At 45.7% G+C, this 26,567-nt stretch overlaps 1 protein-coding gene across 1 annotated transcript in view; it reads right to left on the reverse strand.

The window, feature by feature from the left end:
- Positions 1 to 4,454: 4,454 nt before the first annotated feature.
- The window catches only part of Myof (myoferlin), a 152,165-nt gene continuing 130,052 nt past the window's right edge, over positions 4,455 to 26,567 (reverse strand). Inside the window, 11 exon segments of the mRNA XM_036168181.1 lie at positions 4,455 to 4,995; positions 6,547 to 6,694; positions 7,132 to 7,241; positions 8,959 to 9,149; positions 10,564 to 10,663; positions 13,199 to 13,340; positions 17,094 to 17,189; positions 17,277 to 17,365; positions 19,507 to 19,646; positions 21,633 to 21,781; positions 22,499 to 22,669. Of these exon segments, the coding sequence (XP_036024074.1) occupies positions 4,957 to 4,995; positions 6,547 to 6,694; positions 7,132 to 7,241; positions 8,959 to 9,149; positions 10,564 to 10,663; positions 13,199 to 13,340; positions 17,094 to 17,189; positions 17,277 to 17,365; positions 19,507 to 19,646; positions 21,633 to 21,781; positions 22,499 to 22,669 (1,375 nt within the window). The 3' untranslated portion in view covers positions 4,455 to 4,956.

Genomic DNA, 26,567 nt, shown 5'->3' on the forward strand with positions numbered 1-26,567 from the left:
AAGGAAGCAGAAACCTGAACAGATGTGGCAACAGACAAGATCATTGAACTCTGGGTTCACTTTCTCAGTGAGGGAACTTTGCTTCCCTGGGGGAGATACCCCACCTCGTGGGGTTATGTTGTGACCAAGCTGTGCTGAGCTCAAGGCTTGCAGACGTCTGGAATCCCCTGGCCCCCGCTCTTGCAGCTCTAAGACAGGATTCCATCATTTATTTTGTTTATCCCGTTGACCCAGGTGAAACCTCGTCTGTGAGGCTGCCGTGCCGCATCTGGATCCAGCTGGATATCCCTGGTCCTCCTCCTGGTAATTACCCAAGCAGGACTTCACTGAAATATGAGGGGAGAGGATTACAGGTTTGGCTCTAGGACTTTGTGAAAATACATGGAAGTGGTACATTAATACTAGTCAAAGGCTGAAAGAGCCCTTGTGAGAAGTTGAGAGGGATTTTGGCAAAATCAGGTTGCCCTTAGAAGCAACCTTCAGTATGCTAGGAGGGAGTTGTTCCAAAATTATGATTTTTTTCATTGTTTCTCAGACTTTGGGCTGAGATCAAATGTAAATGTTATATATGTGCATGCTCTCAGCTGTGCACACACACACACACACACACACACACACACACACAACTTACTCAGTTTATTCAGATCATTAAAACCCAGGGCCAAGCATGTCTTGGAAATTTGCACCCTAGTAAGGAGAGCGCCCAGCACACATGGGCCTGCATTTCCCATTATGTCCCCACACTCTCTAGGCATCCAAGTTAGTCCCAGCTACATGTCTGTCTTGTGTTTTTCTTGAACTTCATGAACTCTGGCATTTTACTTCACGGATGTATATCCAGGGGGAAAGTGGCCTCCTTTCATCTTCCTCGGGACCTCATCATGTTTAACTGAAGGAAGATTAGGGAGTTCTCATTCAACTCTGAACAAACACAAGGCTCAGCTGCAAAGATGGTGGGCACTTAATCTCTTTACAGCGTTGACTCATTATGAACTCATTCCACATAGCAGACTTTACAAAGCATCTCTCTGAATGGAATTCCCATCTGCCGGCAGAACTGCGTGCCTACCGTCCAGAGTGCGCCGTGGATCGGCCCCACCAAAGAAGCTCTTTAGCATGAAATGTTTATGCTGTAGAGGGTTTGAAACTTTGAAATCAGGTTGTTTCTCCATATGGTAGGCCTTGTATTTTCTGGACTGAAAGGGAAGTTTCTAGAAGGTACTCTCTCTTTTTAGCATTGGCATAATCATCTGCTCCACAGTCAAATAAGGTAACTCCAGCCCTTGGGCAAACGACCTTTAGAGCCAGGGTAGGACTCAGAGGGGTACCAGGCTGTCACAGGGCAGAGCAACTGGAAAGCCAGGTAACCAGTCCTTTTCTGCCATGTTGTGGGTTTCAGAACTTTGCACACCAACAGGATAGTCTAAAGGTGACATATTTTATTTTCTAAACTTAAAATAAAAAGAGAAGAAGAAAACCAAATCCAGGGTTAGTCCGTCAGAATCTCAGTTCCCTCTCCCTCCCACACTGACTGAGATTCATTTTTCTAATGAAGGCTCCAGTGTTAATGGTGGCACTTGCTCCAAGGAGTTAGGACTGAGTGTTATTTAATTCACAGTGAAGCGACAATCTGACAGGGCTGGGATTAGTTCCAGCTTGTAGCTATCATTTATAGGTCACCAGGCCACTAATGACCTCAATTGAGGGACTATTATCTTTTGACAAGATGAAGCTTTTTCTGAGGGAGGGGAAGAAAGCCTTGCCTGGTACTCCCCATGAATCATTTCATCCTAGCAGAACTTTGCTGACGTCTACCCAAAAGGAGGATGGCTCCACATAGGTATGGCGAGGGCAAGGAAGAGACTCCCCTGACAGCCATTCCCTTGTTTACTTGGCAAGTATTCTCTCACTGAGGCATTGTGGAGACTATGGTGGTAGGAGTCCCCAGAATGAAGGCTGATAGTCTGTGCTGATAACCGACTGGTATGGCTGTCGGCTCTAAAATGTTAGATAGCCTGTATCCATCATGATGTGTAAAGACATCCTTTCTGATTGGTCCATGCCAGTACTATACTAATCATGAAAATCTTCAAAGAACACCACATGTCTGAAACAATGAATACTCTTTTGTGAAGTGACTTTTCACCCCTCTAAGAACATACTGTCTTGAAATAAGATGAAAGTTGTGAGCTTTCAACTAGGGTCTAAGCAAGATGATGTCACCATGTTAGGAAGTAATTGGGTGTGGGTTCAGTGTGGCTTAGAAGGTTGGAAGGCAATGTATATCTGAGGGCCTCACCTGTGAGTAGTGGGCTGCTCTTAATTAAAGTTTTGATAATACCAGTGAGATGCACATAGGGGTCTACTGGTACATCCAGAGATAATAAACAGGACATGTGCCTCTGGTCTTTGAGCAATGTAAGTGTCCCCACTATACTGAACTCATACACCTTGAGTTTGAATTCCCCCTACCTTTCAGCTGCATCTTGGGAAGCAGATGCAGCCTTGCCCCTGACTTAGGTCCCTCCTATTTATGAGTCTCTGTCCTGTGTAAAAGGAACCCATTCATGGTTCCAGAATGGCACACCCAACTCTAATCAGTTGAATGTGATACTAAAGCCACCTGCACTGAGAACCTCTGGACACGACCCCCTCACCTCAGTTTAGAGGTGACACTATTTCTTCCAAGTGGCACATAAATCTGTCTGAGGACTGGTCTAGGGTGCAAATCCAAGCCTGCTGCTCCATGGTACCCAGGGTGCAGGTCTTATAGGTGCTCCTCCTCCCTCAGGACCCCACCATCAACTGTGAAGATGAATAGCTCACAGCTACCAAATGAAACATACAATAGCAATGTTCAAGCCCAGCTTAGACCCTGTGGGAAGAGATTTAAGAACCCCAGTGCCAACTGACCCTCATAAACTGTAATCTCAGTATGTGTAAATACAAACTGAACACAAACTTCGTGCTAGCACTATTTTGATGTATTTCATTATGTAACCTCTGCATACAAGAGCTTATTTTATGTGGATATGTACCCCGAGAAAAGATCAATTTTACGTTTCTAAGTCTATAGGGATCTTTACAATCTTTCTATTTGTTGGCTTATAATGGATACTTGGGAAGGTCACAGCTGGTGCCATTAGTAAGCACACTGTTATGTGGTTTTGTATGGACCTTCCTCTACCCTTCTGATTATGTCCTTGGAGTTAATACTCAGGAGTGGAGTTTGCTGAGTCAAAAGGCACAGATGTTTGTAGGTCTTTCATTGTCTATATTTCTCTAGAAAGGTTGAAATAACCAGATTACCTCTGAGACCAAAGAATCACTTGAGGCCTAGGTGCCAAGGAGAAAGTGGCATTCAGGAATTCTGCCAGTGAATGGGAGGGGTGGCCTTTCACAAGGGTAGCTGCACCAGCAGCCTCTCTGGGGGATGGTTCAGATGACATGGGGCTGAGAAGCATGTCAATCCAGTCAGAGCTGCCATTTCTAAACAGTTGGTTGTGATTGAGGACAGTTGGACTGCTGGGAATTTTGGCAGGACACTGGAGGGAATTAAAGTATCAGAACCATGAAACACCTCAGCAATGAGGTCAACAGGTGCCTTTGCAGTATAAACTGTCCCAACTTCCAGCTGTGTAGAATTACTGGATCGTTTCTTGCTCCTTAGTTTTGAGGTGTTGTTTGAATAGGACTATTGGTGACTTTATGACCTTCTCTTACATATGTGAACAACAAACACGATGTTCTCACTTGTTCCAACAGACATGTTGAGCATTTTTGGTATTGGCATGGAGTCACACTATAATATTCCCGGCGTTCCTTACTGTAGTATTGCTTTAAGAAGCCCTTTGTTGTTGTTGTTTCGTTTCGTTTTGTTTTGTTTTGTTTTTTGTTTTTTTGAGACAGGATTTCTCTGTGTAGCTTTGTGCCTTTCCTGGAACTCACTTGGTAGCCCAGGCTGGCCTCCTTTAGAGGTCTTAAGAGAGGCCAGGGATGTGCCTCGGTTAGCAGAGTGCTTGCCTGGTATCCATGAAGTACCACATAAATTGGGGGTGGGGTGGTGGCAGATCTGTAATCCCTGGATTGAAATCCAGGCTCTATCATTTGTTGGTTGTGTGGCCTCAGAAAAGCTACTTAACTTCTTTGACCCTCAGTTTCTTCTGCTGAAAGATGGGGTTAGTAGTGTTGTTGGCCTAAATTTATGGGGCACACTGCAGACTCCTGAGTGACACATGTAGAGCATTTAAAATAGGGCGACAGGCTGTTACAACACTATTCATAAGTGTTAGCTTTATTGGATCCACTGGCCCAAGCTGGCAGCATGCTCATAAAGGGCTTATGGTCAAGTGGAATGCCCTGGCATTCTGCCCACTAGGACCAGAGGAACTGAACCCACCTCTCCCCCAACTCAACCTGAATAGAGGACACACATCCATGTGTACCAGGTGAGATACTTTTATTTGCATTCATGACCGGGGTTGCAAAACGTTTCATGACATTTGTCCACACAAAATCCCACAACAACGATGGCAGGCACAAACAAAGGCTATTTTAACTGTCGCCTGTATCTCTTATGATGCAGGGTTTCTCTTGATTACAAATAAGAAATATATGACATTAAGACACAGGACATTTTTTTCAGTAATTTCCCAAACTTGAATCCTAGAATGGAGAGCACATAAAAAGATGATTCTTAAATGGAACCAGCCACCTTAAAAATACTCTGGAAATAGGCTTAGAATTTCAAAAATAAAGTTTTTAATACTTCAAAAAGAAAACGGGATAAAAACATTGCCTGTTGTCTGACCTTTAGGTTTAGACCCCGCTAGGAACTGACGTGCCTTGGCGAAGTACTTGATGCACCACCTGAGGTGGTCTTGGACTTGAGATCACACCTAAGCATTTGAGGCAGGAGTGTTCTTCATTGCTGGCTGATGGAAGGCTCTGCGTTCATTATGCATTTGGCCTCACGATCTTCATTGATAAATAGTTCTGAAAGGGAAACAAAGTGTGATTACATGGAGGTGTGGCTTCTAGGTCTGACATGCTGCCATTCAACATGGCTGGGCAGGCCTGTACCACTGGACATTCAAAGCCACCCCTGGCCTCCCTCCATCTACTGGGTGCCTGTCGAGGTCCAGGTGTCTCTAAACACTGACGAACATCCTCTAGGTGACACCATGGATAGAATTTAAATCATGAAGAAATAACTATATGGAGTTTTTTTGTTTTTGTTTTTTTTAATAGTCAAGACAGATTGTATAATTTACAACCAGAAAATTTTGAAAATGTTACACAGGGAAAAATAGGAGCCATATATAAAGATGCTTCTGTGGCTGCATGACTGTGTCTCCAAACTCAGAATGCATAAGATCTACAGGATGATGGAAGTGAGTTGGAGAAAGAGCCTGGGGATGCCTGTTGCTCCATCCAGGGCCATGCAGTTTGCCTCTGCTCATGGCTTCCTCTGCCTGGACCATCCCTTCTCTAGTGACTAAACTGCATTTAAGTGCTTCCCCAGTGAAAACATCCTTAGCAATGGGCTCCGAAAGTCACCTGTTCCTAGCTAAGCCCTCCCTGTCCACATGGCAGTATGTATTCATTCTGCCTTCCCTCAGGCTGTTTCTTCTCCTTGCTGCATTTTAATTAGATGCTCCATGCATTCCCAGCGTAGAGGAATAAAAGCACAGCATCTATGCATACAGCCAAATCTTCAGTTCGGATTCTTGGTTATAACTAAGGTGACTGAGAGAAATGTAAGGAGTAGCCATACGTGATATGGGCCACCGAGAACAAGATTTTGAAAGACAAAATGTGGGCACAGGAACCCGGAGAGGCAAAGGCAGTAACTGGAGTGGAATGTGGTGTTTGTTGAGGTCTTGGGGACCATCAGTGTGTAGACCCGGAGTGTGAATACAGGATTGTTTGGAACAAGAAAGGTGAGGGAGGGGGCTGGTGAGGTGGCTTTGTGGCTAAAGCCCTCGCTCTGCAAACACAAGGACCTGAGTTCAGATTCCTGGCACCCGCATAACATCAGGGCCTGGTGGCTCCAGGGCACAGACCGCAGAGACAAGCGGCTCTCAGTGTTCTCTAACCAGTCATCCTAGGGGAAACAGTGAAGCTCCAGGTTAGGGAGAGACCCCATGGCCAAAACCAAGGTGGCAAATGACAGGAAGACACTGGACATTGACCTCTGATCTCCACACTAAAATGATGGGTGCGTACACACACACACACACACACACACACACACACACACACACACACACACACAGGAATTAAGTCACTTGGAAACACTGCCCAGAATCTAGACAAATACCAATAAAGGCTTGGGGACTTTCTCCTAGAATTCTGAAAGCCAGTGGGTTTTTGGTTTGTTTGTTTGTTTAGACCATAATAGCTGCTGGTAACTTGTTAAAAACCTAAAGATGCAACTTCTACCAGTGGACACTGCATTAAGCTTTTCAGAAGCGGAAGGGCTGTGACAGGGTAGCTGCCGAGTGGCTGTGGAGCCACAGGGCTGTAGAAGCCCAGGCTTCGTACCGGAAGTGAGTACAGGAGCACAGCCACGAACAGCAGCAGGATGAGCAGCAGAAGCAGGCCGATGATCACCCACTTGAACCGGCGCCACACGATGAAGCGCATGGTCTTGCATGGGTTCGTGAACCAGAGGAAGGAGGTTTCCGGTCGGCTGCAATGCAAGAAATCGTTGCCTTACTTAATTCATGAGGGACTGTTTACCAGACTGTAGCCGTTCAGGAATAGTGAATTAATAAATTTGGGACAAGACTCAATCGAGCTATCAATTTTAGCCTCCCGTTTTCTACTGTGCCCACCACCAGTCCCCATTAGTCCTCTTTTGTTAGCATCCCGAGTAGGCTGGGAATAGCTCAGGTCCCCATACCGGTTCTGTAAGATGCCGAGGACGCCAAACTCTGGTTTAACAGGGAAAGAGAATGGTTAAAAGGAGACCACAGCCCCTACCACTCCATCCCCCACAGTCCACCGTGAAGAACAAAATTAGCAGGCCAATAGCTAATCCAGCCCATTAAGCCAATTGGAAGGGGGGCTTTTGGACTGCAGGTGTTTGGGGACCAGACACCATGGAGAACAAAGAAGGCCTCTCACTTTGGTGGGTCAAGCTTGGGGTTCATGTTGGGTTCACTCCGCCCCTTCCCGGCTGGCCTCTCGTCTGCCTCCCTCTCGTTGAGGACCTCCAGTGTCATCTCGACTTTCCCCTTCAGTAAAGCAGAACAGGTTAAACACATGACATCACGTTTCACAAATATTTTTACTTCAACCCAAGGACTATTCCCCAAGCTACGATTTTTATTCTTGTAAAACAATCCTTAGATTGCCTCAAATTTTCCTCCTGAGAGTTCCTCACATTTCCGCTCCCATGTGTTTCTAAAGCGACGCCATGTGGGGACTGGGAGGACAAATTACTCTCCCTCCTCCCCCTGCTCTCCCTCTCCAGCATCCCTGTGGTTCACCACTCCCACATCAATCTCCTTGTCTTCTTTCTCACTTCCTCAGCAGCTAACATTCATAGCTCCCAGAGACGGGGCCATGTCTCTTCTTGCTTAGACTGTAGCCCTACAGTGTGCAGCAGACCTTGTGATTAGTACGGACTCAAGGTGTCTTAGCTGCATCAGTGGGTGAATGGAGGCTGCTTCTCTGCTGGCAGGTTCTGCATGGTGCATCCACCCAGGGAGGGGTTCTGGGTGAATAGCCTGTGGAATGCTCATGGAGTCCTCAGAAAAGGTCTAACATTCTAACATTCATTCATTCTTTCTTTCTTTCTTTCTTTCTTTCTTTCTCTCTCTCTCTCTCTCTTTTTTTTTTTTTTTTTTTTGAGACAGGGTCTTACTATGTATCTCTGACTGGCCTGGAATTCACCATGTAGACCAAGCTGGCCTCGAACTAAGAGGTCTGCCTGCCTCTGCCTCTTGAATCACTCCAAAGGTAAGGGGTTAAATTATATGCCAGCACATCAAGCAACATCCCAACTTTAATATCCAGCCTTCACTAAGTTGCAATTGACATTTTAGGACCAAGATAAACCCTCTAGGTCTCCAACAACTTGAGAAATGCAGACACAGAGATTGTTTAGGTGGAGGGGCCTGGGTAGCACCCCTGTTTATATGCCATGTAAAATTGAATGCCTGACCCTGCCAGGGGCTTCATCTCTTGTGTTTGCTTGAATCCATAAACCTCAAAGGAAGGCCTGCCAGCAGAATCCAAGAAGACAATATAAAAACTAATCCCTCTGGTGACAGAGAGTCCAAGACAGGGAAGAGAAACAAAGAATTGGAAACTTCTGGAGGTGAGTTACCAGACAACCGCATATGCTCTCATATGTGAAAGCACCATACCCCAATGCAGCCTAAAGATTAGACAGAGTATGTGATGAACAGGGCAGAAAAGGGAGGCGGCATTTGATCAGCGTCTACTACACCTCACACCCAACTCCACTAATATGCAATGAATATGGACTGGTAAGCTTTTTCAGAAATGTGAGGCAGTTAACATGTTACTTGGTATTAGCTAGTAATTAGCTAATGCCACAAACATTAGCTAGTACCAGTCAGTACTGAAGGAGGTAGTGTTGTGATATGGTGAACTGCTGTTTTTTTTCCAAAGCTTATCCTGAATTCTCCAGAATGCTTGTAAAATATGGATTTTGTTTCATCCCCTTTACCCTTTCCTCTTTAAGATGTGAAAAGCTCACATGGGGAATTTCATTTCCTACTCTGAATGCTCAGCACACAGTAACCTACTTGTAAAGGAAGCTTAAGGAAATACAATGCCACCACTCGGTTCTTGGTTTTGACCATTCCAACCCATGCCCTTCCCCAACTCCAAGCACATGCCCACAGTGTCTTCTATCTGGATCACCTTATCTGGTCTACTGATAGAGAAGAGAAACCATCCCCAACTAGAAAATACTCATACGGCCATCACACGGGAACCTTCTTTTTCTGCGTAGCATGGCCACCATCCTTTCATGGACTTCTGCTCAAAGAGAGAGGCAGTCTTAGCTTTGAGAGGGTCCATGGCTTTGAGGTCTGGAATCATGTCCAAATTGCATTTCTCTGATGACTTGGCCGGGACAACTGTGTGATGTAAATCAAGCTCCAGGAAACCTGGCACCAAAAACACAACATGAGGTCCAGATGAGCTTCAAGTGGCTACGCCATTGCTCTTAGATGAACAGAATGTTCTCATCTAGGGGAAACAGTGATTCTGAACAGGTGATGGGTAAGTTAGCAAGAAGGATCATGCGAGATGTTTTAATTCTTTCCAGCTAGGATGGGAGATAGCAGAAGAAACAGCTGTCCACTGCTCAGTGTCTCACAGAGGACTCCGTGCTTTCTTTCTCAAAGGCGTGAGCATAAACAGGTCTTCTATAAATCCCATCAATCAAACATCCACACATAACATTTCCTCTGAACTCAGGGCCTTTGTATTTTAGAGGTACTAGTTGTGGTTTTGAGTTACCCTGAACAGAGGTCATTGCCTTTGGGGAAGGACAATTAGGTGCTTGGAGCATGGGATGCTCCTTGGAACATTCTGGTACAGCTCTTTCCTGGAGTGACCCCAGAAACAGGAGCTTGAAAGAACATAATTCAACTGAAAATCCCCATCAGGAAATGAGAAATCCCAGCCAGGATCAGGGTGTCTGGAGAGACACACTTTCTGCTGTGGGTTGGGAGGAGGCATTAACTCTCCAGCCCCTGAATAGTTTCATATAGGTCTTTGTGAAGGGCTGTGAGAGACCCAGCTTATTTTCCTGGTTTAGGAGCCATCCATAGTTTGATGATGGGCAACAGTTGAACTTCACCTTCAGCTGGCATGCCAGTGCAGACAATGCATGGGGGAGGGGCCTGCAGAAGAGTTGGAAAATCTCCCGGGGAAAGCTTGGATTTAAAATGTGGAAGACAGAACAGCCAATGAGGGGAGGGGCTAGCTAGAATGCATGCCATGACAGCCTCAAGGCAGAGGAGGGTAGGCTTAAGGAAAAGAACAGAGTGGGGAAGAAGGGACAGTGAGGCCTGGGGGACCTGAGTAACTTTTGAGAGTAAGGAGCAAGCTGGTGAAGACGGTTTCCAAGTACCAAGAAAAGAGAGAGTGCGCTGCTGGAACTGGAGGCAGAGCTGTCGCAATCTCTGTGCCCAGGCTGGCCTCTGATTCACCATATGGCCAAGGAAAACCTTGAATTCCTAAGTCTCCTGCCTTGACCTCCCGAGTGCTGGGGTTAAAGGCGTGTAGTACCATTCCCTGTTTATGTGGTCCCCAGGGATTGAACCCAGGGCTTTTTTCATGCTTGATAAACACCAGTACTTGCCTTTCTAGCTTATTAGTGAGGTCTTAAGAGTGAGCAGAGCCCATGAAAAGGGGTGATATTCACAAGCAGACTATGCCCCTTGGAGGGCACCCAATCAGTGAGCACATCCCCTGTTTCCCCCATAACAGGTATTAGGAAAGCAACTGCTTCCAAATTGTAATTGGTTTCAGCAATTCCAAGAACAGTATTAGTGACTGTAAGTTAAGCAGTACCCAAGTAGTCGTCCAGGGAAAACTTGTCGTTGTCCCATATCTGAATGATCAGTCGAGGGGGTACTCGAAATTCTGTTTGATCAATACTCCAGAAATGCTCCTAAAATGAAAAGAGACATGAATGGATCACACGATCATGGTCAGTGGACTCTGAGACCCTTACTTTACCCGCAGCCAGAGCTAAAGACTGAGGCCTCCACCTCCACACCCTGTGGGACAGCCTGCCCTTCCTCTGGTATTTGGTAGGCCATCAGGCCCCCTGGAAGTCTCAAAACCACCATCTGGGTGACAAAAAGGATGTCATAGGAAGTTCTCACCATGTTCCTATCAGTGTGATTTCCTGCTGCCACTGTGGAGTGTAGAGAGCTTAACTTTCCCCCTGAAGACCATCATGGCTCTTTTAAAGCTCGGTGCTCTAGGGTAGCTCACAGTATCATCACTGGGTCTTTATCCCTTTTGAGCAAACTCCCACCCCCATCTCCAAGGCTTGATTGACAGTCTCTCATTTTACATGCAGTGGGTTTAATCCAGGGCTCAGACTCCACTCTTGTTTCAGTACAGATTCTAAAATGTCCTAGGATTTTTAGCTTTTATACACTTGTGGACACTTAAGAGCCTCAGATATTTCACATTGAAGGTAGGTGTACAGATAGCTAAGTTCCCACCTCTGGTCACCACTTTAGCCCAGACATCAGTCAAGAATACACCACCACAGCCAGTTACACCTAAGTTCCTCTGGCCTGAGCAGACCAGGGATTCCACCAGTGATCTGGGAATGTGAAAGAAGATCATGAAGTTGGCTCTCATTTTCATATTCTTGGAAGGATCTCTTTCTTAGGGCTCCAGGGGCTCTGAAAGCCCACACAGCTAGTCCCTGACTGTCTATCCTGTGTGGGGTTAGGCTTTAAGCACCACTGACTGAAGAGAGGTCTAGCCTTAAATGTCGGTAAAAAAAGAAAAGCAACCATCTCTCAGGCCCTACTGGCCCCAAATATCCCCACATCTGTCCTACTCTGCTTCACCATCTGAAAGGATACATACTTTACTGTAGGATGTCTTTCTATATGCTGCGAATATGTGTTGCTCTGATTGGTTGATAAATAAGGCTATATGGCCTATGGCAAGGCAGCTTAGAGGCAGGCGGGAAATCCAGGAGAGAGACAGGAAGAAAAAAGGAAGAGGTGGAGAAGATGCTATCCCCCTGTCCAGGGAGCAGCATATAATGGCACACAGGTAAAGCCATGGAACATATGGCGACATACAGATTAATGGAAATAGGCTGAGTTTAGTTATAAGGGCTAGCTAGCAAGAAAAATGAGCCATGGGCCATGGTCATGCAATTTGTAATTGATATAAGCCTCTGTGTGTTTACTTGGGTCTGAGCAGCTGCAGAACTGGGCAGGACACAGGAAAACTTCCAGCTACAATAATTCAACACCATTTCAAGCCTCTGAACCTCTGGAAAGTCCCCTCTGTAGATGCCATTCCACCTAGCATAGGCCAAGTGTTCTCTACAGCATCCACAGTAGGTAGGGCTATCAGAGGGCAATTGGACTTAGGACAGGAACCGTTTTGTAGGGTATAGGGAGATGATGTGAGCCAATAGAGGTATGCATGACTGGTGGAATATGGGAGGTAGGAATGGAACCGGAGACCCACTGAGATCACAGGATTGTTTACCAAGGTGTCAGGCCCCAGACTTTCCTTGGAGAACTCTTCCTTCCCTACTTAGTACAGTCTGGGCAGGGGTGGGGGTGGAGTGGGATAGTGGAGTAGCCAAAGACTCACTCCATCTCTAATTCCAGTGCCTGGCCTGAGCACTTCATCCTGGGAAACAGTAGTTGGTTCAGGGAAGGCCACAAGTCTCCAAATAGTTCTAGAATGCTACTGGTGCCATTGTGACTCCCTTCTACTTGTGCTGAGGTTTGCTGGGAAGATAGGTGATGGCCCAGGCCACTGGCTACCCTGTTTTCTCCTCCAGGGAAGAGCCTGCCTGGAAGTGAGGTCCACAGAGGACATAGAGCATAGAGAAGAGAATATGGGATCAACATCCAAAGACATTGCTTCTACATGGGCTCTAGATGTTCTTAAAATGAGCCAACCTTGGACTTGTTAGGAATGGGAACCAATAAATCACTTTTTTGGTCTAAGTTCTATAACTGAAAGTCTTCCTAATTAAGTCCACCGGGGCCTTCAACCCTCCTAGAAGTGTTTCTGAGTGCAGGAATGCAGATACTGAGGCTTAACAAGGGAGGCAAAAGGGACGCCTCACCTTTACTATTTGGCTTGTGTTTGGCCTAAGATGGAGAGTAACCATCTACTCATTCCGTAAAGAACACGCATGTACAGTGATGCAAAAGCCTCTTCCTGCCCCGTCTCTTGACATTGTCTGCCAATAGGTAATAGAAGGGAAGCTGCATTCCTCATAGTCCCAAATAGGCAAATAAATGCCTGTCATAGCTGTGTGACCATGGGCAAAGCTCTTCCCCTCTGTGGGTCTCAGATTCCTTGTCTGTACCAAGTGGGAGCTGGACTCAGTGACCTCCCAGGTCCCAAGCGGGCCTGGCCTTCTCTGAGTTTCAGAGTCAAGCAGACCTGAAATGTCCACATCCCGCCCACATCTTTCAAGGCTTACTTTTTTAGCGACTATACAAAGCTGCTCAGCAGGGAGGTAGTCAAACGGGAAAACAAATCTCCAGTTAAAATTGCCTTCGCCATCCAAGGACCTGTAGTGGACATCTGTTTTCTGTTTGTTTTCTTCGCTGCCGGAAATCCAGCTGTAAAGGAGAGGCAAACAGACTCAGTTTGCTGTGACTGACAAGGGATCTAGCAGCAAAACTGTGCCGTGATTAGGGGAGCGAAGAGCAGAAGTAATGCCCTTTCTCTGGGCAGGTCCCAGTGATCCTGGGAGTGATTTATGAAGGGGAGGCGCTCAGTTGTATCCAACCCAGGTTGGAGCCAAATAAAATAGAATTCTTTTAAAACCAAAGCAGGAAACCCTTTAGACTGTAGTTAGCAGGGCTAAGGTGAAATTTGCTGGAAAATATCATCAACAATGTAGCTTCTATTTTGGGTAAGCTGTAGCTTGCTGGCTATGATTTGGGGCTTCACAACTATGACTCATTAGCATCTATCATCGGGGCTGGTAGGTCCAACAAATGCACGTTAGCTCGAAATTCAAGCATTTCCTTCCCCCCATTTTACTTAAGCAAACAAAAAGAGGCACCAAGCAAGTAATCTTGCAGCTTCCTTTTTTATTATTCTTGAAATTCACTATGATCTTATTAATGAGACGGGCAAGGAAGAGGCAAGCTGTTATTTCCAGATGCCTGCCTAGCTGAGAAGATTCCTCCCATCAACAGCGTCTTAACTTAGGCTGTTGGAAACATTTCTTTTGGCTTGTGCCTGGAATGGCATGGATATGAGATAAACTATCTGTTGATGGAGTGAATGACTGTGTCCCGAAGGAAGCTGCTGTCACACCTGCCTGCCTCTGCTTTGAACCCAAGAACTGACACTTTTCAGCCAGGCATGGTGGTACACACCTTTAGTTCCAGCATTTGGGAGACAGACAGGTGGCTCTGAGTTAGAGGCTATGCTGATCTACAACACAGAGTTCCATGACAGCTGGGCCTATACAGAGAAACCCTGTCTCTGTCTTGAAACAAAACAAAACAAGAGTTGATACTTTTCAACCTGCAGAGAGGTAGGACTGCATTAGAAACACTTGGGGAACTTTGAAAAGTACCAGCTCCTAGATACACAAAGAGTGGAGAGCCTGGCTGGGAAGCTTTTGGACCCTGGGGTCCCACCTGTTCTCTGTGAGTCAGTGTGAGGACAGAGTTAGAGGTCATAGCTCAGGGAAGCAGATCCTCGACTTAGTCTTCTGATTTTTACCTATGATCTGGGCACTTGGTATCATTTCATTCCACCCAATAGCTGGTCAACTATTTCCATTTCACACATGAGGAACGGGAGCTCCAGAGGTCGTTTAAGACTCACAGCAGGTCATGTGGCCAGTATTCCCAGGTCGGTCTAATTCAAAGTCCACATCCAATAGTCTCCTTCAGAAGACTATGGAAATGATAATGCCCTTTGCTCCATTAGGTCCCATTGTTAGTAACTTATCAGTCAACTACAAGAACATTCTCTTCTGCTAGTTAATTAACCGACTAGATAAATCAGTTGGAAGACTGAGGCTGGGTTTCATAATTCAGTGGTAGGGGGCTAGATCCCCAGGAACACATACACACCCCTTTACCCAACCTTTCCCATATCTCCTCAGTCTCCTGCCCTACCATAATCCCCTCCATCCTCCCAAGCACCATGACTCTTTTTTTTAACTGTTAACTTCTTTTTTGTTTGTTTGTTTGTGTTTTTTTGAGACAGGGTTTTTCTGTGTAGCTTTGGAGCCTTTCCTGGAACTCACTCTGTAGCCCAGGCTGGCCTCGAACTCACGGAGATCTGCCTGCCTCTACCTTGAGTGCTAGGATTAAAGGCACGCACCACCACTGCCCGGCTTTAACTGTTAACTTTTAAACTAGCTTACTGAAGAGTTCATATTTTCTTGAATATGACCCTGGTAGCTTTACCTTCTGACCCAGCCCTAAAACTTTATGATCATCTGACCCAAGACTTCCCAGTCTCTGGCTCTCCTCCTCCTCCTCCTCCTCCTCCTCCTCCTCCTCTTCCTCCTCCTCCTTCTTTTCTTCCTCCTCCTCCTCCTCCTCTTCCTCCTCCTCCTCTTCCTCCTCCTTCTTTTTGATAAGTCTTCTCTCATTTTAATTTTAAGACATGTTAACTTGGCAAATGTTTTAGTTACATGTGCTTGTGTGTGTAACACTTCATATGTAACATCAACATGTGTTATGTTAGGCATTGTATTTATGTGTCACCTTTTCACATATAATATTTAGATCCCTCTCCTTCTTCCTCTTTGCAGTTCTGTAGATCAAACCCTGATTCTTAGGGGTTGATGATGTAGTTCAGTTGGCAGAGTATTTGCCTAGCATGCATAAAGCCCTGGGTTTCAGCCCCAGCATACCATGGTTGTCTACACTTGTAATCCCAATACTTGAGAGGCAGAGGCAGGAGGGCCAAAAGTTCAAAGCCATCCTTGGCTAAATTGAGAGTTTGAGGCCCAGGCTATATAAGATCCTATCTAAAAAACAAACTAATAAACAAACAACTAATAGCAGCAAACCCCCCTCCCCCAGATTCTCAGTTTAGGGAGCCCTTCTAGCTCTGAGCTGGGCTCCCAGCCCTGGTATTGAGACTGCCATTCCAGACTTTATAAGCTACTTCAGGTTGAGTTTTATTCTTCTGTTAGTTTTATCTCAGTCCATCACTGCTTGTTTGTTCCCTTGATTTGAAAAAAAAAAATTCTTATTACAGTCAAATAAATTTGCATAGCTCTAATTAGTTGGGATTAGTTTTCCTAGGGGAATGCTAATGAAGTCCTGAAATGGCAAATAATAATGAAGAACTTGATGAAGCTTACAGTGAGTCTGAATGATAGTCATTACATCTTTAGCTCAGTCTTGATTGAAGTTCACTAGGGATCATAAAGGAAACTTTGTTTTCGCTGATGACTATATTACATTTCAATATGTCTTATCTTCTACATATCAAGGAAAGAGGAACTTGGTCCATGTGGAATAGCAATAATTCTAACACCCACATAATGTACACCAGCTGCTAGGGGCTGTTCTACATGCCTTGAGTAATGGAATCTTCTGGCTATCTCCAGGAAGCAGCACTATCATCATCTCCATTGCACAGGCGAGTGACTGGCAGTGTCCTACTTTCCCTAACTAGCAGCGAAGATGCCAGGGTTCTCACACAGGGGGTCTGACTACAAAGTCTGGCTGTTAACCACTCTATAGTACCATTCTTAGCATCTATGGATCTATGATTATGGCATAGCAGAAACTAACAACAACACGGACCACCTGAAATTGAATTATATAAGTAAGAAAATAATAGGCATGATCTTTTTCCTATTGGATAAAGACACCCAGCAAATGTCAGTGAGATGCATTATTTCTTAAAAGCCTATTAATGTTGCCTACTTTTCACAAACATTGGCTATTGCCAATAAAATGTATAGGAAAGGAATTCTGGGAGGTTTACTGGGTTTTTAAGGCTAGTTGTTCACAATATCATAAAGAAATAAGCAACTACGTGGCTAGGGAGTCTCAGAAATATCTCTGCTTAGCAAAAAAAAAAAAAAAAAAAGAGAAAAGAAAAGAAAAGAAAAAAGAAAAAAAAAAGAAAGAAAGAACTTGGAATGAAGAAATGTTTACCAGTTTTATAGTGGAAGGATGATCCTACCCCTACACACAGTCTAGACAGCTTTCTCGATTCTTCTCTGCCCTCCTGCATTCTGCTCTTCTGGCACTCCCTAAGCAGACCACACTGGTAAATAGCAGTTTCCAGTAACATCAGTGAGCACCTCAAACAGTGGTGCCTTGTGAAAGAAAAGGTCCATTTCGTTCCCCAGCTTGTGGGAGTCTGTTTGGTGTCCTCACCCTTTGACATAGATATCACTCATCTCCTCCCCGGTGATGCTCTTCTCATCCAAGATGACGTCCTTGGTATTCCAGATGATCACACGAAGGTAGTACCTGAAAAACAACACATTTTGAAAGTAGACTTCTTTTGGTCCTAGATGGAGCCCCTGCTCCAGGGATCAGGGTCTTAGGCTTACTCACTTCTTGGCTTTCCTGGGGGTGATGTTGAAAGGGGGACCTGGTGGCCCCAAACTCTTGGGGAAGACATCCACCCACATCTGAAGTTTTCCCTAAACCATACACAAAGAAAAGAAGGCTGGAGTCACATATGGAAGAAATCACAGTTTTCCTTTTTTCTTGGCAGCATTGAGCATGGACCCCAGGCCTTCCCACATGCTAGGAGAGCCCTCTACCACTGAGCTATAAAAGCATTTCCTCCATCCCATTTCTTAAGAGAAACCACTTCTGTGGACTTGCTGATTTATTACTCCACATGAGCCATAATGGAGAAAAGAGCAAGCCAAAGTTAAGCTTGTCTATAATGTCATAGGCCCCTCACTTTCCATTCTCACCCCAAGAGTGACAGAGCTGCATTCACCCATCTGTATCACGGCTTGAAATTGCCTTTCTAATAAAATGAGGGGCTTCCTATTACTAACCCAGCTGCTAGTGCAAACACACATGCACACACACACACACACACACACACACACACACACAGGCACACACGCATGCACACACTCACTCTTAAACATTTAAAATTGAGTCCTTCCCTCATGCGGACACTCTATCTGTTGTCACACTGCTTACCTAACTCAGTCTCAGCTGGATTTCCCACTTACCTCAGAGTGACAAATTGGCAATTAGCTTTGTAAAGGAAAAACAACGTAGTTCTGTGAGGTAACTCCAAAACAGTGACTCGGTTTCCAGAAAGTGAAGATTCCCCGTGTCACAGCGCCACCACCACAGCAGAGGCTCATATGAGAGGAAGGGGCAGGGCCTGGATTGACACTTGTGCTACCATCTTGGTGAGGTCCTGGTCTGCTCTCTGACTACGATGGACTAAGCCTTTCTATTTCACTGGAATGTTCTTCCAGACAGGTATGAATGCCAGTAAAAAACTACCCAACCATTCAAATCAATTTATAGTCTCTACATTATTTTTGGATCTTGTATGGACTCTGCCTTCAGACAAACATAGACTAGTCTTTGAGAAGTTTGCCAAGGAAACCACTGGACTGGCTTCCTAATGTATTTCGATCAAAATGAATTACCTGGAACCCTGAAAGGGAATATATTTTACTACGATCCTGACTCTTTTCCAACTAATCTCTAGGCTCAGGGCTCTACCATACATCAGGCACACCACAGGACATTAGGCATCCAGGCGTCACCTAAGATTAAGCCACAGTCTGCGTCTACCGCTGCAGGCAGAAGCGAAGGCAGGCTGGAACCTTCTCAGGAAGAAATCTTCCTCACTTTTACTTTTCAATTCTGGAGACCCCATGCAGGATTGATGGGTGGGAGGAAGGAGAGCGGGATGAATAGGCTTTGAATAGAAAGAAGGAACACTAAGAACAAGAAGAAACCGAAATGTAGCATAGGACAAAAGCAAGAGGTCACAAAATTATCTAGAAGCCATGGCCACTTCTGAGTGATAAGCATGTCTATAGTCTTTTGGTAGGTATTCATATTTGCTAAAGTGTGAGTTCCTAGCTCCTTATATTAGAGCCCCTTGAGGTGTGTATTGAAATTCACACTCCTGGCCTTACCCCAGACCTCCGGTATCTAAATCTCTGCGGACACAGCCTGGAAGCAGTCACTATAACAAGCTTCTACATGGCTTACTTTGTCATTGAATGTGTCTCACTTTGCTTCTCCAGAAACTGGGTCCATTTTCTGGGGGTTGGCTTGCCCCCATCATTGTGCACATAGTCCCTTTGACCTACTATTTGTGTGCTGTGCCCCCGCTTCCTTGACCCTTTAGACTTAGATGGCACCTCTTCCCCAAGCCAGACCAAGCTCAGTCTGCTCTCCTGGTTACAGCTGGCTGCTCCATTGGTAGACAACTGGGCCACAGTGGGATGATCAACCCCTGAATATAGAACACAGAAGCAAGTACTCAGGGACCTTCTGCAGTACTCAGACTCAGGAAAGTGGTGACGGCAAGAGAAAGGATTGTCCAGAACCGGAAATAGGAACAAAAGACAAGGGAGACCCTGGCTTGAGTTTGTTCTCAATTGTAGATAATCCCTTGTCAGTATTTAATGAGATTCCTAGAAATCTTTGCAACAAACTCCTTTGGAATGAAGCTGTTTTGAGTTCTTTTCTGTTTCTTGTATATCTAAAAGTACAAAGACACCCTTCAAGATGCAAAACAGCCAGTGACTGTCACTGCATTTGAGTAGTGGATGGTGGGCCCCCCCTTTACCTGGGAAATGTTGGGTTGGAAAGTGCTATGCAAAGTCCTTGTCTCCACGTGCTCAGGGACCAGCCCCTGAGTCCTGAGGATATGGAGGGCAAGACGCTCTTCAGGGGCCCCAAGGTGCTGGTGCAAGATTTTGTTGGCTTCTGGAATGCAAAGTGGCATGGAAATAGGAAGGAGGAATTAGGGACAATCCAGCCAGATGGCCCCAGCAACTTGCAGCATAGCATCCCAAACTTGGTTAAAACCAGACAGGCATCATCGGTATGCACAATGTCAATATGGAGTTGTGAAGGACTAAATGGATACAAACAGCTCTTGACTTCCCTACTGAGGCTCACATCTACCTTGTAGTCTGCCAACAGCGGAGACCAGAGCATGCTAGAATGGGTGAGTAGCTTGTATTTACTTTCCTAGCACACAACCATCTTATTTTCTAGCCTCCCTTATAAGCAGTCTGATGCGGCCATGTGACCAAGTTCAACTAGAAGACAACATGGATAGGATGACATGGGCATCACCTCTGGACTCAGTCCTCTGCATACGATGCAATCTGTGCCTTTTTCCTCCAGATGTGGAGTAAGATAAAAGCCTAGATAATTGTACTGAAGAATAGCAGAGCTGTAGGAGGAAAGCACTCTCACTCCATGATGTGCTTGCTTAGATGACAGGTCATCCTAAGCTTCCAACACACTAAGCCACTGAGATCTGAAGTTCATCCGTTACAGCAGCAAGTACCATTGCGGCATTTAAAAACATGGTCCCCAGTTCTCAGACATCTCTCCCAGGGAGAGGTGAGTTCTGTATCTTTTTGCTTTTAAGATGGAGACAGAGTTAAGCCAGAGAACAGGAGATAGGAGGCTGTGTGATTTTTTGAGGTTCAACAGACTGGGGGGGGTATCTGATAATTGGGGGGCCACCTTTTACCACCTCACCATGATACTTTCCATCTGTTCTCCTTTGCAAGTCCACACATTAACTATAGCATCAGCAGCTCTTTAAGCAGCTAATCTCCCCTGAGATGGATGAAATCTTCTTCAAAATGCAGAGAGCCAAGTTTCTTACAATGTCAAGAATCAAGATGAGGATCAGGAACCACTTTCACCCCCACATGTCTTTACTCAGCTTGACCAGGCATCTTTGAAGGCCAGCCCCACCATAACCCTCTTTGGGAGTCCCAACCCTTCCCCAGAGACCATAGGAGCATCCTATAGCCTGCATGCTATGAAGCTTATTTCCATCACTGTCTCAGTATGGCTAACTGGATATGTGTAGGATGAATGTGTCATGAAGGGGCAGGACCCCAATCTTAAATCTGAGCCTGATGGGAACAAAGCAGGTTGTCTGTACTGCCTCCAGCATCCTCAAGACTTTTCAGGAAAGCACCCAAATATGATGTAGTCAGTCTCTTGCTCTGTCTCTCTGTTGCCGTATCTCCATCTGTCACTCATGTTTTTGGGACAGAGTTTCTCTCTGTAGTTCTGGCTGTCCTGGAACTTGCTCTGTAGACCAGGCTGGCCTCAAACTCAGAGATCCGCCTGCCTGTCTCCTGAGTGCTGGGACTAACAGCATGTGTTACTACCACCCAGCTATGATGGAGTGTCTTTGGGATAGAATCTCTTTCACTGCCATTGGAACATTTTTTTTTTTTTTTTGGTTTTTGTTTGTTGGTTTTTGTTTTTTGTTTTGGTTTTTTTGAGACAGGGTTTCTCCGTGTAGCTTTGCACCTTTCCTGGAACTCATTTGGTGGCCCAGGCTGGCCTCGAACTCACAGAGATCCGCCTGCCTCTGCCTCCCGAGTGCTGGGATTAAAGGCGTGCACCACCACCGCCCGGCTCATTAGAACATTTTTTAAGCTAATTATGTATTACAGGAAAATTGGCTAGTCATTACACCTTTATAGTTAAAGTTCAAATGACTATGATCTGAAAAGAGCGGGTGCAACCTAAGACAGACAGGAAAATGTGTCAATTATGACATTTGAGGGACAAAGGACTCTCCCTTGCTGTGGCTTTTTTAAAGTTAGGTCAGATATACAGTCCCACAAGGAATCATCCATGTCCCTCCTCCAATTGCAGCAGCAGAGAAATGGGTTATTACACCGTGCTTACAACCCACAGCTTTGTGCTCACCAAATTCATCCAGATGGTAGTCTCGTCCTCCGTATCTGATTCTGCTCCCATCTTCAGACAGGACTGGTGGAGGGAAGCCTTTGAATCTGGCTACATTTTGAAGCAACTGTGTTGGTCTCAGCTGATCTCGCCAGGTGTTTACTCCAGACCTGTGGGCAGGACCACGGTTCTGGAGTTACTGAGTGCCCCAGGCACACAGTGTTCCATACAAGTGCACATGTGTCCAAGCACACATATAACTGGATAGGGACATGTCTACACACTTTGCCTCCTGGACATCTATCTCAGAGGTGTAAAGCCCACATATTACTTTGGCTTCAGCCAACTCACCATGTTTAATTTTTGTGTCTAGTTCTCTCCTCAACAAAAATGAAGAATCTGGGATCATCAGAGTCATAGAGGGAAATTCAAAAACCAGAAGTAGTTTGCTGTCTCACTGGATGTTTAGAGAGTCACTGGTTAGCAGAAGGAATCACTAGGCATCATAGAATCCTGGTGGTGGTGGTGGTGATGGTGGTGGTGGTGGTGATGATGGTGGTAGTGATGGATAATTGGTAGTTAATAATCAATCCCTATTTCTAAAAGCTAGAGAACCCCTGCCATGCTGCCTGGCTAGCCTAAGCCCCTGACATCCAGGAGCTTAAGAATAGAAGAGGGGACTGGTTCTCAGAGCATTGACCCTTGTGTCACATGCAGGGCACCACATTGTTGCTACAACCACCATTTCAACAAACAGTGATGGGGATGAGGCAATGTGGTGGCCCTGGTTCATCTTCAGACAATCTTGTCAAAAATGACACTGGATGGGCCAGTAGAGTGAGCCTTGGGCACAGCAGACCACCTCCACTCACAGGGAAACAACTTACACACAGTACTGCTCGGGAATGCCACAGTGGGACCCGAACCGGGAAAGGAAGCGGTTCTCCAAGTCAATGATCGTTTCTCCCACCTTCTCATCTCGGGTGAAGGTGTCATAGTCATAGACGGAGATTTTCAGGTCTTTCTCCTGAGGCAAGTAGCAGCTCAGTTCATACATTCTAAGAAAAATGCACACGTAGAATGATCAGGGGTCATCTGTGCCCCAGACAAAGAAATGCCAAGTGGTGGCAATGTCTGAGGAGGACAGCTGGTGTGGTTGGGGAGATGTGATAATCAGTAGACACCAGTAAACAATGCTCAGGAGAAAAGCACGGGCTGAACACCAATGTTCAAATCCCAGTGCTGCCACTTACTCAGCCTGTCTGTTCTCAGTTTTCTCCTCTGTGAAATGATCATAACAACACACACTACCTATTTTATTCTAAGAGCCAAGTGAAGAAATGTTTAGAAAACATTCAGTAGGAGTGCACTGATTAAAACTTAGTTTTATGGTAACAATACATTACATTGCTGGTTTTAATATTACCACCTATCGCCTGAGACATCTTTTCTCCTCTCTGCAGGAAGATTAATAAGCCACTTGTCTGAACCCCACTTCATTCTGTATTCTGCTCATCAGAGGCCCCTGCCCTAGGAAACAACTTGATCCATCCCTTAGAAGGATGCAGAGAGCATGCATGAACTTGTATAGTGCGCTGTGTAGGGGTGCCTGCCAGGACCTCTGGTCCTGCCACAGACTTCATTCGGTTCTTAAAACTTCTCTATGGGAGCTGCATGAGAATGTGGATACTTCGGAGACACAAAGAGATAACCCAATAGCAACCCTATTGGTGGGTGAACTATGTGGTCCAGGAGATGGTGACTGCATGTGTCAGCTCCAGACAGGCAGGGCTTAGCCTCAGTATTGCATTGTTCCTGGAGGTATCCCTCTCACTGCAGGTGCTCAGTGCACTTTCCTGAAGGAGAAACTGTGAAGGTCTCCTTCCTGCTCTGGGCTCCCTCTTTTCTTATTACACTCTGGTGTGTGGACGGACAGGCTTTTGTCCAGTGAGCCAGGGATGACTGGTTTATGGCATTCTGGAAGAAAGCCTCCTGGATGTCTCGTGCGCCAATCTCAGAGACCTCCCTAGATGCAGCAGTCACCCTGAGGCTCCAGGCAGGCAGGTGACTGCAGAGAATGGAGTACTTGTGCCATAATTATACAAAGCATCAAAGCCAGTGTGGGCATCAGGTGTGCACACAGTATGCAGGTATGCACGCAGCTCAAGTACCCATACACAAAATTAAAAATAAAAATAGCCAAGTGCTGTGGCATACACTTTTAGTCCCAGTAGTTAGGAGGCAGAAGCAGGCGGATCTCTGTGAGTTGCAGGCCAGCCTGGTCTACATGTTGAGTTCCAGGATAGCCAGGCTATGTACAAAGACTGTGCCTCAAAAAACAAGAACAACAAAAAGAAAAACAGTAAGCTAGGCATGGTGGTGCACTCTTAAAAGACAGAACAAGCTTGCTGTAAATTTGGTGCCAGCCTGGTCTACATAGTGAGTTCTAGAATGGCCAGGAATACACAGTGAGATCCTGTCTCAAGAGAAACAAACTAAAACTTCAAGTATCTTGACTAAGGAATATTCTTCTCCCATGAGATATCAATTATTTTTAAAAAATCTTTTAGTTTATTGTTATTGTGTGGATGATTCATGGGTGAATGTGGGCACCACAGCCCACACATGGAGGTCAGGAGTTTAATGTTAATATAGAGAAGCCAGGATGAACAATGGCCAAGAACACAGGACATGCGGCTTCTTTCTCAAGTCCTGTCCCAGAGTCTCTTGGCTGAGAAGCAAGCCACTTCCCAAGATTGAGGCCCCAGTCTGGAGCCACCAGCAGGATGGACAGAAGTCTGTGCAACCCCCTAGACAGCCACTGACCCAGCAGAGCCTGACAGCATCGCATCACTTCCTCCCAGGGTGGCTCTGAGAAAGACTTTTCCTGCCACTTAACTAATCTTGTGCTTGGCACCTCTGAAACGAGCCATTCAGACAGGGCTGCCTTTCTGCCTTCAAAGCTGGCTCTGCTTGCTCCCTAGTCTCCTTCACTCGGAGCCCTCCTTCCTATCCTGCATGCCTTTTCCTGTCTAGACCTTGGGGCTGGATCAGCGGAAGAAAGGGAAAATGATCACATTGCTGTGCCAGAGGATTACTTCTCCCTGGGCCCAGCACTCAGCCTAGGGGTGTGCAGCATGGAGGATGTTCGTGTGCAGGTGTCTGAGTGTATGCATGTGTGTGCATGCATACGCACATGCTGGGGGCCACGTGGGTGGTCCTTTGTACATGTGTGTTCCTGCCTGTGAGAATGGTTTGTTTGAATGAATTGGATGACCAAGATATGTGTGTGTGTGTGTGTGTGTGTATGTGTGTGTGTGTGTGTGTGTACACAAGCATGCATGAAAGAGACAAACACAGAGAGGAATATATGTAAGGTGGTAAGGCACAAAGTAACAAGTATGTAGGGCACAGGGCAAACAGGAACAGTGCTCTCCCACCTAGCAAAATTTTGGGAGAATAATACCATTTCCCCCTTTGTGTGCGTGTGAGCACATGTGTGTGTGTGTGTGTGTGTGTGTGTGTGTGTGTGTGTGTGTGTATACACATGTGCAAACTATTGCACTCATTTGTGCATGTGGAGGCCAGAATGTCTTCCTTTATCATTCACTACTTTTTTTTAAAAAAAATTTAAGAACAAAGCTGGGCAGTGGTGGTAATCCCAGCACTTGGGAGGCAGGGGCAGGAAGATCTCTGAGTTCGAGGCCAGCCTGGTCTTCAGAGTGGGTTCTAGGACAGCCAGGGCTGTTACACAGAGAAACTTTGTCTAGAAAAAAAAATTAAGAACAAATATTTTTAATTCTTAATTTTGTGATGGGGGGGCAGGTATGTGTGACGGTGCATGGATTAAGGTCATAGGACAAGTTTTGGGAGTCAATTCTTGCCTCTCACCCTTTTGAGGCAGGGTCTCTCTTGTTCTGCTCTGTGTTGTATACTTTAGGCTAGATGGCCAGGAAGTTTCTGGGTAATTTTTTTTTTTTCTTAAGGATCCCAAGGATGGAATTTGGATTGTCTGAATCCTGTGGCCACATCTTGTGCCCACTGGGCCATAGCCTCTGCTCTCTATCTTATTTTCCATATAGAAGAGCTGGGGATCCAAACTCAGGTTCTCATGCTTGCACAGCTGGTTATGGAACCACCTCCCAGCCCTTCCTCAAATGGCCGGCACAAAGAACATTTTCCTACAGATGGTAGCTTTGCTGTGAGGATGAAATACTGCCAAGGACTTGGAAAAGTCCTGGAGTTGTGGATTTATAGCTCCTTCTGTCTCTATCACCGACTGACAGAGCTGTGGGACCCTGTGTCCTCACCTGAGATGCAGGGCTGCTAACCCTGCTCTGCCTAACCCAGAAGAAAGTCAGACCTCAACAGAGTAGAGTGGAGTGCCGAAGCCATGAAGACATTGGTATCATAGGACATGAGTTCAAGTGTGGCCTCTGCCTGTGACCTAGAGGGTGTTAGGCACACATTCTCTCTGGGCCTGTTTCTATTCCTGTCAGAGTTTTGTGAGGTTTTCTAAGATGTCTTCTAGAGATGGCTCAGTAGAGGGCCTGCTCACTCTGAATGCTCAGCAAATATTAATTGTTATTGAACATGAAAGGTGTTCACAGTGGAATAATGCTGGTTTTACTTAATAACCATCTGGTGGTGGTGACAGACAGCTCTGACGAGATTTATGTAACAGGGTTGGTAAGATGATGTTTGGGTAAAGGCTCCTGCTGCCAAGCCTGATGACCTGAGATCCATCCCTGGACCCACACAGTAGAAGGAGGGAACCAAGTTGTCTCTGACTGCCACATGTACACACATGTTCATAAAAGTGATGTAAATAAAAGTGTTTTAAAAATGCAGATACTATAGTCCAGAAACAAGTCAACTTGGGACAGATCTCGACCCAGAGAAACCCATCTTGTGAAGTTCATGATACTTTCCAGTCCTCCTTCTGCTTATTTCCCT

Source organism: Onychomys torridus, chromosome 1 (assembly GCF_903995425.1).
Source record: "Onychomys torridus chromosome 1, mOncTor1.1, whole genome shotgun sequence".
Classification (NCBI taxonomy): Eukaryota; Metazoa; Chordata; class Mammalia; order Rodentia; family Cricetidae; genus Onychomys; species Onychomys torridus.